The 11,931-nt window shown below is 45.3% G+C and overlaps 1 protein-coding gene across 1 annotated transcript; it reads left to right on the top strand.

The window, feature by feature from the left end:
• The first annotated feature begins 6,605 nt into the window (after positions 1-6,605).
• Positions 6,606-8,628, top strand: RRS1 (ribosome biogenesis regulator 1 homolog). Its single transcript, XM_053395994.1, has one exon. It carries the CDS (start codon positions 6,719-6,721, stop codon positions 7,796-7,798), a length of 1,080 nt encoding a protein of 359 aa, XP_053251969.1. The 5' UTR covers positions 6,606-6,718; the 3' UTR covers positions 7,799-8,628.
• Positions 8,629-11,931: the final 3,303 nt, after the last annotated feature.

The following is an 11,931-nucleotide window of genomic DNA, read 5'->3' as shown; positions in this document are numbered from 1 at the left end:
TCCCGCGTCAGTTATTGGAGCACTGGTCCCTGGAAGGATCTTGAACACCGCTGATAAGCCAATATACACCAAAAGGAGAGGGACACTGCAGATGCCCAGGGGCTGACTATGTCCAAAGAAGGATGGTACCTTACTCATGATGACAGAATATGGATTCCAGAGTCCCTTTCTCGGCAGATTATTCAGAGATACCATGAGTCCACCCACATGGGACCAGATGCCACAACCAGACAGCTGAAGCAGTGCTTCTACATAGCCCACCTTTATCAACTGGCAGCCCAGATTTCCAGGAAGTGCCCGCTATGTCAAAAGAATAATCCCAGAACCGGACCCTTGGCTCCCCCGGGGATTCAGCATAGTGGAACTGCACCCATGGAAGACCTTGTTGTGGATTTCACTGAATTGCCCCGCTGTGGACTATACCGCTACCTGCTTGTGGCGATCTGCACGTATACAGGATGGGTTGAAGCCTGGCCCACCAGAACTGAAAAGGCATTTGAAGTAACCAGGTGCCTGCTTAGGGAGATCATTCCCCGCTATGGACTACCTAGGTCAATAGGATCTGACAATGGACCAGCCTTTGTCCACTCAGTTTTGCAATAACCCCCCATGCTAGTCAAAATGTGCAGTTTGATAATTATGTGCAGTAACTCTCCCGAGATTTTGTCTCTTTCTTAACAGGTGGACCCAGACCCACTGCTGTTACCTCACCCCTTGGGTCCACCACACTTAAGTGAAGAAGGCTATTTTAGATTGGACAGTTACACCAAATCCTGATGATTCTCTGAAGCTAACCATCTCCAGAAGAGCGCCAGACGACTGGACAAGTGGATGGGAGGGACGCCCGCGGGCAGCGTCCCCAACGTAGAGACTTTTTTTTTTCCCCAGCAAATTCTGAGGCACCGCCAGGACTTTTGATATTGGGGCCAGAACTCTTTGATATAGTCACTCTGTGTGTCAGGTCTCTGCAAGGGTGGATATACATATTCCTGTGGGTATATGTTAATATATGTAGAGGGAGAAGCCCCTTTCGGATACAGTGTGTTGGGAAGAAATCATGAGAGTATTAAGCATCCACAAGGACAGGTGGGAAAATTGGTTAAGATAATAGGCTCCTCCTCAGAGAGGTGGGACACAACCTCCCAAGAAGCAAGGCAGCTGATAGAGCACGAGTATCAGTGGGCCCTTCAGCAATAAAATAGATATGTCCCAGATAATAATGTCAGCATTTCAGCCACCATTGATCACATGGAAACAATGATAGCCAGGAACCCGCTGAAAACTACAGGAGGTGATCTATGGGGTTGGTTATATTCCTGGCTGCCTCATGGCAGTTGGCTCAGGCATATTGTGGTATTATTAGCAGGGCCGCTGTTAATCCTTCTGCTTTTTTTTTTTTTTTTTTTGCTTCTGTATATCCTGCTTCGTGCAATGCTTACAAGGTGTGATGCAAAAAGAATCATGGCCCTTATTGCTCTTCCCCAGGATTATAAACCCGAGAGACCAGGACGAACCTAGGAGATAGGTTGTCCCAAAAGAAGAGGAGGGAATGAAGGGACAGGGAAGGTATTCCCTGTATTTTATATTTAAGTAAATTGTTCTGCTCTGATAAATTCTTTTCTAAATTGCTCTGTTAAAATTGCATATTATCCTGCTTTGCTGAATTGGGAAGAGGCCCACTTCCTCTTTCTGCCGGCTAGCAGACAGCGAGCAGCGGCTTTGCAAGCTGGGAGCTACTTCCTCTTTCTGCCGGCTAGCAGGGAGCTGCAGAAACGCAAGAGACAAGGAGCACACAAACAAGGGAGGGAGGGGGCTTAGCTAGTCATATGCCATATAAGGAAGTAAGCTAAAACTTGCCAGCTGATTGGAGAAGGTTTTGGGGAAGCTTGGGGGAGGGAAGGGTGTTTTCAAGGTATAAGAAAGTTTGCAAATGTGAAATTGGGCGTAGCCAGTCTTTGGAGAGGACTCCACTGGCTGCCTCTGCGCAGATCTCAATAAATCTCTTTTCTCTGACCAAGAAGTCTCTGGAATTGTTTTTCCCCTCTGGCCACGGGGTTGGCGGACCGCTGGACCTCCGGGTACTGCTAATCTAAGGCTTCAATAATAATAAATAATTTTATTTATACCTTGCCCTCCCCAGACAAGACCGGGCTCAGGGCGGCTAACACCAAGTATAAAAACAATTGATTAAAATACAACTTAAAAACGATATTAAAATACAACATTAAAATGCAGCCTCATTTCAGTAAAAACTCAAATCAAAAACTTTTGGGGAATGAAAACGTCAAATCTTCACCAAGGCCAACTATCCAGACTGGTCCTACGTGGGCCAGAAAAAAGCCAGGGAAGTCGCCAAATAGGAGTTCCATCACAGAAGGAGAAAGGAAAAAGGAAAGGGGGGAGGGGATCAAGCTGATTCCAAGCCAAAGGCCAGGTGGAACAACTCTGTCTTACAAGCCCCGTGGAAAGAAATCAGATCCTGCAGGACCCTGGTCTCATGAGACACAGCACTCCACCAGGCTGGAGCCAGAGTTGAAAAGGCCCTGGCTCTGGTTGAGGTTAATCTGATTTTCTTAGGGCCCAGGACCTCTAGGGTGTTGCTATTTATGGACCTTAAGGTCCTCTGCGGGGCATACCGGGAGAGGTGGTCCTGTAGGTACGAGGGTCCTAGGCCATGAAGGGTACTAAGTCAGTGTTCCCCAACCTGGAGCCCTCCAGAGGTTATTGGACTCCAACTCTCATCATACTGGCTGGGGTGGTGAGAATTGCAATACAAAACAACTAGAGAGCAGCAGCTTGCAGAAGTAAGCTATTACACAGTAAACTATTACACACACATACTGCCTTGTGTGGTATTGACTCACGAAAGAGCAGCTCCTCAAGGTATATATTTAAAAGGCATCAAATGATCTACTTATATACCTCAAATATTTACCTGACATGGACATCAAATAAAAAAGGAATATTCATGACTCAGGCTTACATTTATATAGCTTTGTATTGAGAGATACAATTAACTCAGATAGCTAACATTTTCAGTTGGAAACATTTTGAGAATATAGTACTGTAGTTACCAAGTTAAAAAGATACAGGGCTCGTTCCAGGTGGAATCAATGGAAAAAACCTCTGAAGCTTCCATCAGTTTTTTTTTATCAAAACGACTTGAGTTCTGTTTTATGGCACTGATATGGTAGATTAGTTCATATGGAGTATAAACATGGATCAATAATGGATCTGTCTCTGGGGCAAAGTTCAGGAGAGAATAAGAGACATGATAATACTCCATTATTCTTTTCTTTCTAGACAGATGCTCGTGTAGAAGCTTAATTTAGAAGCTATGAGCTTCTTGTTAGGTAATTTTCCCATTGTACTACCCTGTAGTGTGAGTAACACTATCTTCCAAGACTTCTGAATATCCACAATTTGCTCCCATACCAATTTCACTAATCAGCAAAAACATAATAAGAATGTACTCTACTCAGTGTTGTTTTGCACAGCTTGAGTAAATTGAAGGAAATGCAATCATTCAAATCATTCATTCTAGGCAATGTTATTCTCTTCTTCCTCCTCTCATGACTCTTTCAAATTCTCTCTTAAAGTAATTTTCCATGGCTCCCCTCCTGTTTCTGGCATATCTGTGGCAGTGATCACGCCATTGGAAATGAGGAACAAGCATTATGAGGTTAAGAACCATTTATAAGCAAAGGAACATCTCTAAAGCAGAGGTGAGCAGAAAGTAGATGGGGAGCTACTGCTGGATATCTGAGCTGATACGCAGTAGATTAGGAAAAGTTTCCAACACCCAATTTGTTTAACATATGCAGTGACAAAACTTTTACCAACCTCGCTTAGGCTGCTGAAATGAAGAAAGCTAACCAGGAGTGGACCTGTGTGTGAAAGGACTGTGAGCTCAGTATAGTTCTGGTACTGAAATTTCTAGGCACAAAATGTGCTCAGATTAGGTGCTTTGTTCTTTAACTCTAAATGCATCTCTTTTGCATCTTTCTCTGGCAGGTAGATCTTATCAAACAAAACAAAGTAAATCTGACAAGCTTGAAGTGTGTACATTCCTGTTGTAAAGAATACTTGAACAAATGCCTTATCCCTTACAAACCTCCTCCTCCCACCTGTATGATCAGCTGATAGGGGCCCTTTACCCCCTCTCCCTTTAGAAGAGAGGTCAGTTAGTGTACATAGTTAAGTATTTACTGTGATATCATCTACACAATTCCCTGTTTAAGGAGACCTACCTGGCTTATTCTGCATCCATGCAGGACGGTGGTTAAATAACTCCATGTTTCCTCTAACCTGTAGGCATGTCTAAACAAAATGATCCTATCATTCCAAATGAAAAGACAGAACACCCTTTATTTATGTAGCATAGCTAGAATACTGCAAAAGGCATACCATTCTGTTCATGGTAGTAATGCTTTCTGATTCAATTCAGACCAGTTCTCCAAGTTGAAATAAAAGATGGGGTTGCAATCCTATCCACATCTACCTGGAACCCTGAAAAAACTAATATATGCATTCAGTGAGAGGGTGTATGAGGCATATTGTACAGGATTATGGACCATTTTGTGCCAAAGCTATGATAGTAACAATGTTTAATACTATAGGGATTTAACTACAGTGCTACCCAAAGGCACATGGAGAACTTACAGTAGGAGCCTTAAAATTGCAATCCTAGCCATAATTTCCTGGGAGCAAATCTCGCTGAGTTCAATATGGCTTTACTGAGTAGGTATGCACAGGTTTTGTTTATTTCTTTGGAACATTTATACCCCATGTACTAACTGAAGTTCTTGAAGCAGCATGCAATATATTTAAAATACAATAAAATAGACATAGGATTTCTCTGTGAATCTTCTAAAAAAATTAGTCGAATCTTCTGTTCTGGTGAAAAACATGAGCTGCATGAAGCAAGGAGGAAATATTAGTTGTCAAAGCACAGTACCATCTTGTGGTACTTAACAGTATTGTTTTGGAGAAATTACCTTGAAACCTATTTTAAATGGATTTTGAGCCACAGCATAAATAGATCTGGGAAAGATTTTATTCTTTTTAAGTATATCCAGTGCTTTTTTTCTTTAAAAATGTTTAGAGGTATTCTCATTTTGACTCAAGAAAATCACCATTTTATAGTTTAAATCGGGGAAAATAAATACAGTAAATGGACAAAAGTACAAAGATTCACAAAATGTGTACCCCTGCCCCCCCCCCGAAAAAAGCACTATGTGTATGGGATTCAGTAACTGTGCTGCAGCCTCAAACGTCTTGGGAATAAAAAACCTGTTTCAAGTATCATTTCCAAAGAAAAAGCTATTGGATCAAACACACAAAAATTGCAGTCCACGCAATCTCACTTCCATTTTTTAACCTGCTTTGGAAACCAAGGCTAAGAACAAAAAAAAAATTATACTTTTCTTAGACTGCAATCTTAACCCCACTTACCTGGGGCAAAGCCCCACTGAATTCATTAGAGTTTATTTCTGACTGAAAGTGGTTCGGCTTGCAGCCTAATATATTTAATCACTAACCAGTCTGAATGTGCCTAAATACTCTCCAACTGCATTGCATTTTTGAAATTGTGGAATAACTACAGTACAGGGATTGGGACAGAGCACGCCTATTCCATCTATGTACCAGTTTTCCATGGACTTGTCTCCCACCGCCACGTTCGACAACAGCAGTTGGCTGTTCCCTGTTTATTTGGGGAGCCATATCTTTGGCCTGGTCTGTATAGTTAAAGCTATGGTTTTCCCAGTAGTGATGTATGGAAGTGAGAGTTGGACCATAAAGAAGGCTGATCGCAGAAGAATTGATGCTTTTGAATTATGGTGCTGGAGGAGACTCTTGAGAGTCCCATGGACTGCAAGAAGATCAAACCTCTCCTTTGTTAAGGAAATCAGCCCTGAGTGCTCACTAGAAGGACAGATCGTGAAGCTGAGGCTCCAATACTTTGGCCACCTCATGAGAAGAGAAGACTCCCTGCAGAAGACCCTGATGTTGGGAAAGATGGAGGGCACAAGGAGAAGGGGACGACAGAGGACGAGATGGCTGGACAGTGTTCTCGAAGCTACAAAGAAGAGTCGGACACGACTAAATGACTAAACAACAATTCAGTTAAGGAATAATTTATGTGATATACCTTCAGCAAAGCCTACAGAACTTGCAATCTATCAAGGAAAACACAGTCCACAATTGGCGACGTAACATGGCTGACCAGGGAAATGATAAAGCTCCTGGTTTCAGTTTGTGTGTATGTGTGTAATCTTTGGCACCGTCATCGACAGTTCCAGGACGACTAACCCACCGCTTTCATTTCACACACTAGGGCAGGGTTGGGGACCCTGCGGCCCTCCCGACTCTCACCACCACTACGGTCAGGGGTGCTGGAGTCACAAACCAACCCCAACTTCCCCATCGAACTACTTCCCAATCCCTATCCGACTACATCCCCCACTATCCAACTCTCCATGAGCACCGTTTGCAACATTGCATGCTGGGAGTTGTAGTTGACGTGCCGACCATTCGCTGCCGCATGATTCTCGTCGTCTCTATGGTAAGAAAGCCGCGATGACGATACATCCGGTTACCGTTCTTTTCCCTCCACAGCGGAACTAATCCCTCTGACCTTTCGTGGAGCCGGGCAGCGTTCTTTGCGCACGTGGAGAGAGAGAGAGAGAGAGAGACCGTTGGCGACCCTCTCGTGGAAATGGCCGCGTCGTCCGTGGAGGACCTGCTGGCTCGCGCCGAGGAGCGCGAGGCGGAGACGCAGCGCAGCGTGACGGTGCACAAGGAGCTGGAGCTGGAGTTCGACGTGGGCAACCTGCTGGCGGTGGACAAGAACCCGGCGCCGCGCGGCGCGGGGGCCGGCTGCCCGCAGCGCGAGGCCCTCCTGCGCGCCTTGGCCCGCGACAACACGCAGCTGCTGGTGGGCCAGCTGTGGGCGCTGCCGTCGGAGCGCGCCGAGGGAGGGGCGGGCCCGGTGGTGGCGCGGCTGCCGGACCCTTCGACGCGGCTGCCCCGGGAGAAGCCGCTGCCCAAGCCCAAGCCCCTCACGCGCTGGGAGCAGTTCGCCCGGCTCAAAGGCATCCGCCCCACGCGGAAGAAGCGCGGCACGCTGGTGTGGGACGAGGCGGCCAAGGAGTGGCGGAGGCGCTGGGGCTACCAGAGGGCCGGCGGGGACCCGTCCCGGGACTGGCTGCTCGAGGTGCCCGACTCGGCCCACCCGCTCGAGGACCAGTTCGCCAAGAAGCGCCAGGAGAAGCGCGAGAAAGTGGCGCGCAACGAGTACAACCGCCTCAGGAACCTGGCGCGCGCCCACCGCGGAGGCGCCTCTGCCGCCGAGCTGCACCCCACGGGCCACCAGGACCGCTCCGAGTTGGGCCGAGTCACCGCCCTCGCCCGCGTCTCCACCGCCTCCGTCGGCCGCTTCCAGCCTCGCCTCCCCAAGGAGCCCCGCGCTCCGCAAAGCGCCCGGGGCAAGAAGCGCCGCTTCGGGCCCGTGTTGGGAGACCTCGACGGGGAGAAAAAGAGGCAGCTGGAGCTGGTCCGGAGCCTGGGCAGCAAAAAGACGCCTCTGGACCTGACCCGCGCCGTCAACAAGCAGCTGCGGGAAGACGAGGCTGAGGCTGCCAAAGCCAAGGGCAAGAAGCAGGGGCAGCGGGGCAAGAGGGGCCGGCGGCAGCAGCAAAGGCCCGGTGGGGCCAAGGGCAAGAAAAGTGGAGGGGCAGCTCGGAGAGGGAAGGCCGGGAGACCGGGAAGTGGTGGCTTCAAGGGGAAAAGAAAATGAGCCTGGCCACCAAGGATGACAGGAGCAGCTGCCCCCAGTGTGCATCATCTAAGGAGAACTGAGGGCCTCAGCAAATTACAGGACTGTCTCTTAATTATGGTGACTATGTTTAAGAAAACGTGGCCTTGACTTGCAGAGACTTTTTTCTCTACTTAGACAGTGGTCTTAGACCCTCTTGAGAACTTCGTTAGGCCAAAGAAACAAAAGTGGGGTGCGACCTTTATCCCTCCAAAAAAACAATCCAGACCCTGAGCAATAATACTTGACTGAATTGGAGCTGGAGTGGCCTTGAGAAGGCAAGTCTTTTCACTCTGCAAAGAAGAAAAGTTACATAAGACATATGTGAAGATCTCATGCAGCGTATAATGTCCCAAAAGTTACAGAAATCCAGTTCATTCTATACTGTGACTTGGATTGACAATAGTCATAAAATCATGGCAAAGGTGTGCTGAAATATTTCTAAGGTTCTGCACTATACAAAATATAATCCTAATAGGCTTTCTTTACTTTTAGTGATATCTGAAGTGAACATCTTTAAGAAGTCAAACGGTGTGTCTGAAAATCTGTAATGATGACAATGTGAGCGCAGATAATCCTGCAAAGTAATATGGAAAGAGCAGAGCAATTCCAGACCTTATGCATACTTCTTTTTAGCCTAGTTGAATCCAATCCAAAATTTGATATTACATGGATCTTAAATATTTATGTGACTCTGAGGATTCCTGTGTTTCTTTTGAAAGTCACAGAAGAAACTCATTGATTTGAGTCTGAATTTGTGTTTTATATAAATATTTTATGTTGTATAAGAAATAATGTGTCCTTGTCTTAAATTGGGAGCTCACTAACTGAAATTCATAGGTTGGAAATGTTTTTCTCAACTCTTATAAAACCTGGGAGAAACCTGAAGTATGTAATTTTCAAATAATAGATTCTAATCTAGAAAAACCCTACAAGCCTGATTTCTTTTACGATGTTTTAAGTATTCAGAGATTACCACAATTCCATTCTATTAAGAAGACACCACACATATATCCTTGCCTTGAAAATGCTACAGCTCACTCTGTTAAAAACATTTTATGGATACTTAATAAGCTTTATTTGTGAAAAATGCACAGTGTTGTTAATACAGATTTGGTAGCCTAAGTTTTCATTAGTCATGAAAGACTAAGGTGTCCTTACCTTTTAAAAAGAGGAATGTATATGAAAAGATTACTAGTTATACAGTCTTCTTGAGAGCACTGCAGGAAGGCTGTTCTATCAGCTGGTCGTATTTGAAAGCTGCTTTCTGCTTACTTAGTGGGTGCTTCCTTCCCTGCTCCCCACTTTCATTCCTATAGGCTCCTGAGCAGCCTCTCCAGTGAGTGGGACCCCTGCAGAACACATAGCTTTGTCATATGGGGCTGCAGTAGAGGGGAAGGAACTACCTGAAATGGGCAAGATAATCTTTTGCCGGTGGAGTACAATATCACTTTTCAAAGGATGGGACCCCTGCTGAATATTGTGAGTTTTGCTGGTTTGTAATGGGATCTGTATTTAACTGGGTTAAAATACTAGTTTAATGCAAAATCCATACTAGATTACTGTTGCTTTAAAAACCACACATCTGATCTGTTTCCTGCCTGAAAATAATACAGCAATTGAATATCTCTGTAAACAATGCAGTTAGTGACTGTACTGCCAATTGCTGCCATTTCACAATATTAGTAAAGCTATTTGTGAAATAGACATGTCTTCCAACTACTTAATTTTAGTACATGGATGTACATGGCTTGCATTCCTATGCCCACTTACCTGGGAGCAAGCCCCATTGAATTGTAGCAGTGCTATCCCATACATACCTACTCACAAGTTATTCCCAGCAAACTTTATAGTTTGCTATTTTTAAAGGAAATGTGATTTCAAAATACAGAATTCTAAATGTTCTGGAAAAGTTGTAAGTACTGGTGCACTTACACCAAATCTCTTGAGAGTTAGAGACGGTAAAACAGCAGCAGGCAACTGGCAGCCTGAGGCTCAGCTCACCTTACCACCAGGACTTTCCCAGGGCTTTTTTTTTCCAGCTGGAACTCCATCTCTCAGGTGGGCACCATTGCCATTATAAGAGAACAAGGGAGGTGTTCATGGTGAGTTCTGACACCTCTTTCTAGAAGAATAGCCCTTGTTTTACCACCTCACACTTCTATCTTCTCAGTGGCAAAGATACCACAATAGTTTTCTCCTGCATGAGCCAAGACACAAGTACTGAAGTTTGTACCTTCCACAAATGCAGTTCCATGGAACTTAAGAATCTTAAGAGTTGGAAGGGACCCATCTAGGGTCATCTAATCGAACCCTCCGCAATGCAGGAAACTCCTCTAAAGCATCTATAACAGATGGCCATCCAAACTGCTTAAAGACCTCCAAGGAAGGCGAGTCCACAACCTCCTAAGGGAGGCTGTTCCACTGTCAAACAGCTCTTACTGTCAGAAAGTTTTTCTGTATGTCTAGTAGGAATCTTTCCTGGAACTTGAAGCCATTGGTTCAAGTCCTACCTTCCTGAGCAGGAGAAAATAAGCTTGCTCCATGTGACAGCCCTTCAGATATTTGAAGGTGGCTATCATATCTCCTCAGTCACTTCTTTTCCAGGCTAGAAGTTCTTGATATAGTTGGAAGCTGAATTGTACTCAATGAGATCATTTATTCATTCTAGACCAATACTGCTGACACTGATTGTCAATGGCATTCTGGGATTTCAGATGGGTCTTCAGCCCAGCTGGAGATGCCAGGGTCTCAGCCAGAGGACCTTTTACCTGCAAAATATGGGCACTCACTGAGCTGTAGCTAATGCCCATTACATTCCAACAGTCTTTTATTTTTATTCAACTTATACACCGCCCTATACCCAGAGGTCTCAGGGCAGTTCACAACAAAACCACAACATATAAAATCAAACCAAAAGCAGTAACCCAATAACCTCCTCCCCAAAAAGCCACATTCTAAAAGGATGTTGGATGTAAATCAGATCAACCAAAGGCCTGGTTAAAAAGGAATGTTTTTGCCTGGTGCCTAAAGGTATATAATGAAGGCGCCAGGCGAACGTCCCTGGGGAGAGCATTCCATAGACAGGGAGCCACTGCAGAGAAGGCCCGTTCTCATGTTGCCACCCTCCAGACCTCTGGAGGAGGCACGTGAAGGAGGGCCTCAGAAGATGATCTCAGGGATCAGGTAGGTTCATATGGAAAGAGGTGGTCCTTGAGGTATTGTGGTCCTGAGCCATTTAAGGCTTTATAGGTCAAAACCAGCACTGTGAATTGGGCCCAGAAGCTAATTGGTAGTCAGTGCAGTCGGACCAGGATCGGTGTAATATGCTCACACTGTCATGCTCAGGTGAGCAACCTGGCCGTTGAATTCTGCACTAGCAGAAATTTCCGAACCGTCTTCAGAGGCAGCCCTATGTATAATGCATTGCAGTAATCTAACCTTAAAGTTACCAGAGCATAGACAAGAGTAGTTAGGCTATCCCTGTCCAGATAGGGGCATAGCTGGGCCACCACCCGAAGCTGATGGAAGGCACTCTGGGCCACTGAGGCCACCTGAGTCTTGCACATAGAAGTGAACTGATGTGTGCAATCACTGCAGGCTACTGTTCATGTTCTGGGTGAGTGGGGGAAGAGTCCTTTTGACTGGCTCACAAGTCATCTGTAAGTTACTGGGCGTAGCTATTTATGCTCGTCCTGCAACTTTCGATTAATTCATATTATGGCTCTTGCCCTGTTAAAAATGCCTTCTTTAGGATATAAAGAAACAAAAAACAATTTTGTGGAAATGCTGTTTTGAGACTGAATGTTCTATCTATTCACAGTGCTTCAAAATTTGGTTTCAGTTTGCAAGTAAAAACTTGGAAATGAACTTCAGATTTCCGTTTAGAAAAGACCAGCAACGCACTGGGAGGGTTCCGCCCCCTCTTGTTTCTTGTTTCTTCTAGAGAGACCCAAAAAGTTAAGGAATGAAGTTTTGAAAGGTGATCGGACGAAAGTGTTAAATCGTGCCCAATAGGCTGGAGAGTATAGATTAACAAAGGAAAAAGAGTGCAACGATTGCAATATTTTATTAATCCTGAAGGCTTCGAAGTTCGTCGCTGGCAGCTTAACACT

This window comes from Podarcis raffonei, chromosome 7 (genome assembly GCF_027172205.1).
Source record: "Podarcis raffonei isolate rPodRaf1 chromosome 7, rPodRaf1.pri, whole genome shotgun sequence".
NCBI classification, from domain to species: domain Eukaryota; kingdom Metazoa; phylum Chordata; class Lepidosauria; order Squamata; family Lacertidae; genus Podarcis; species Podarcis raffonei.
Note: the sequence above shows the minus strand (reverse complement) of the source record. Positions and strands in the feature narration are given on the sequence as shown.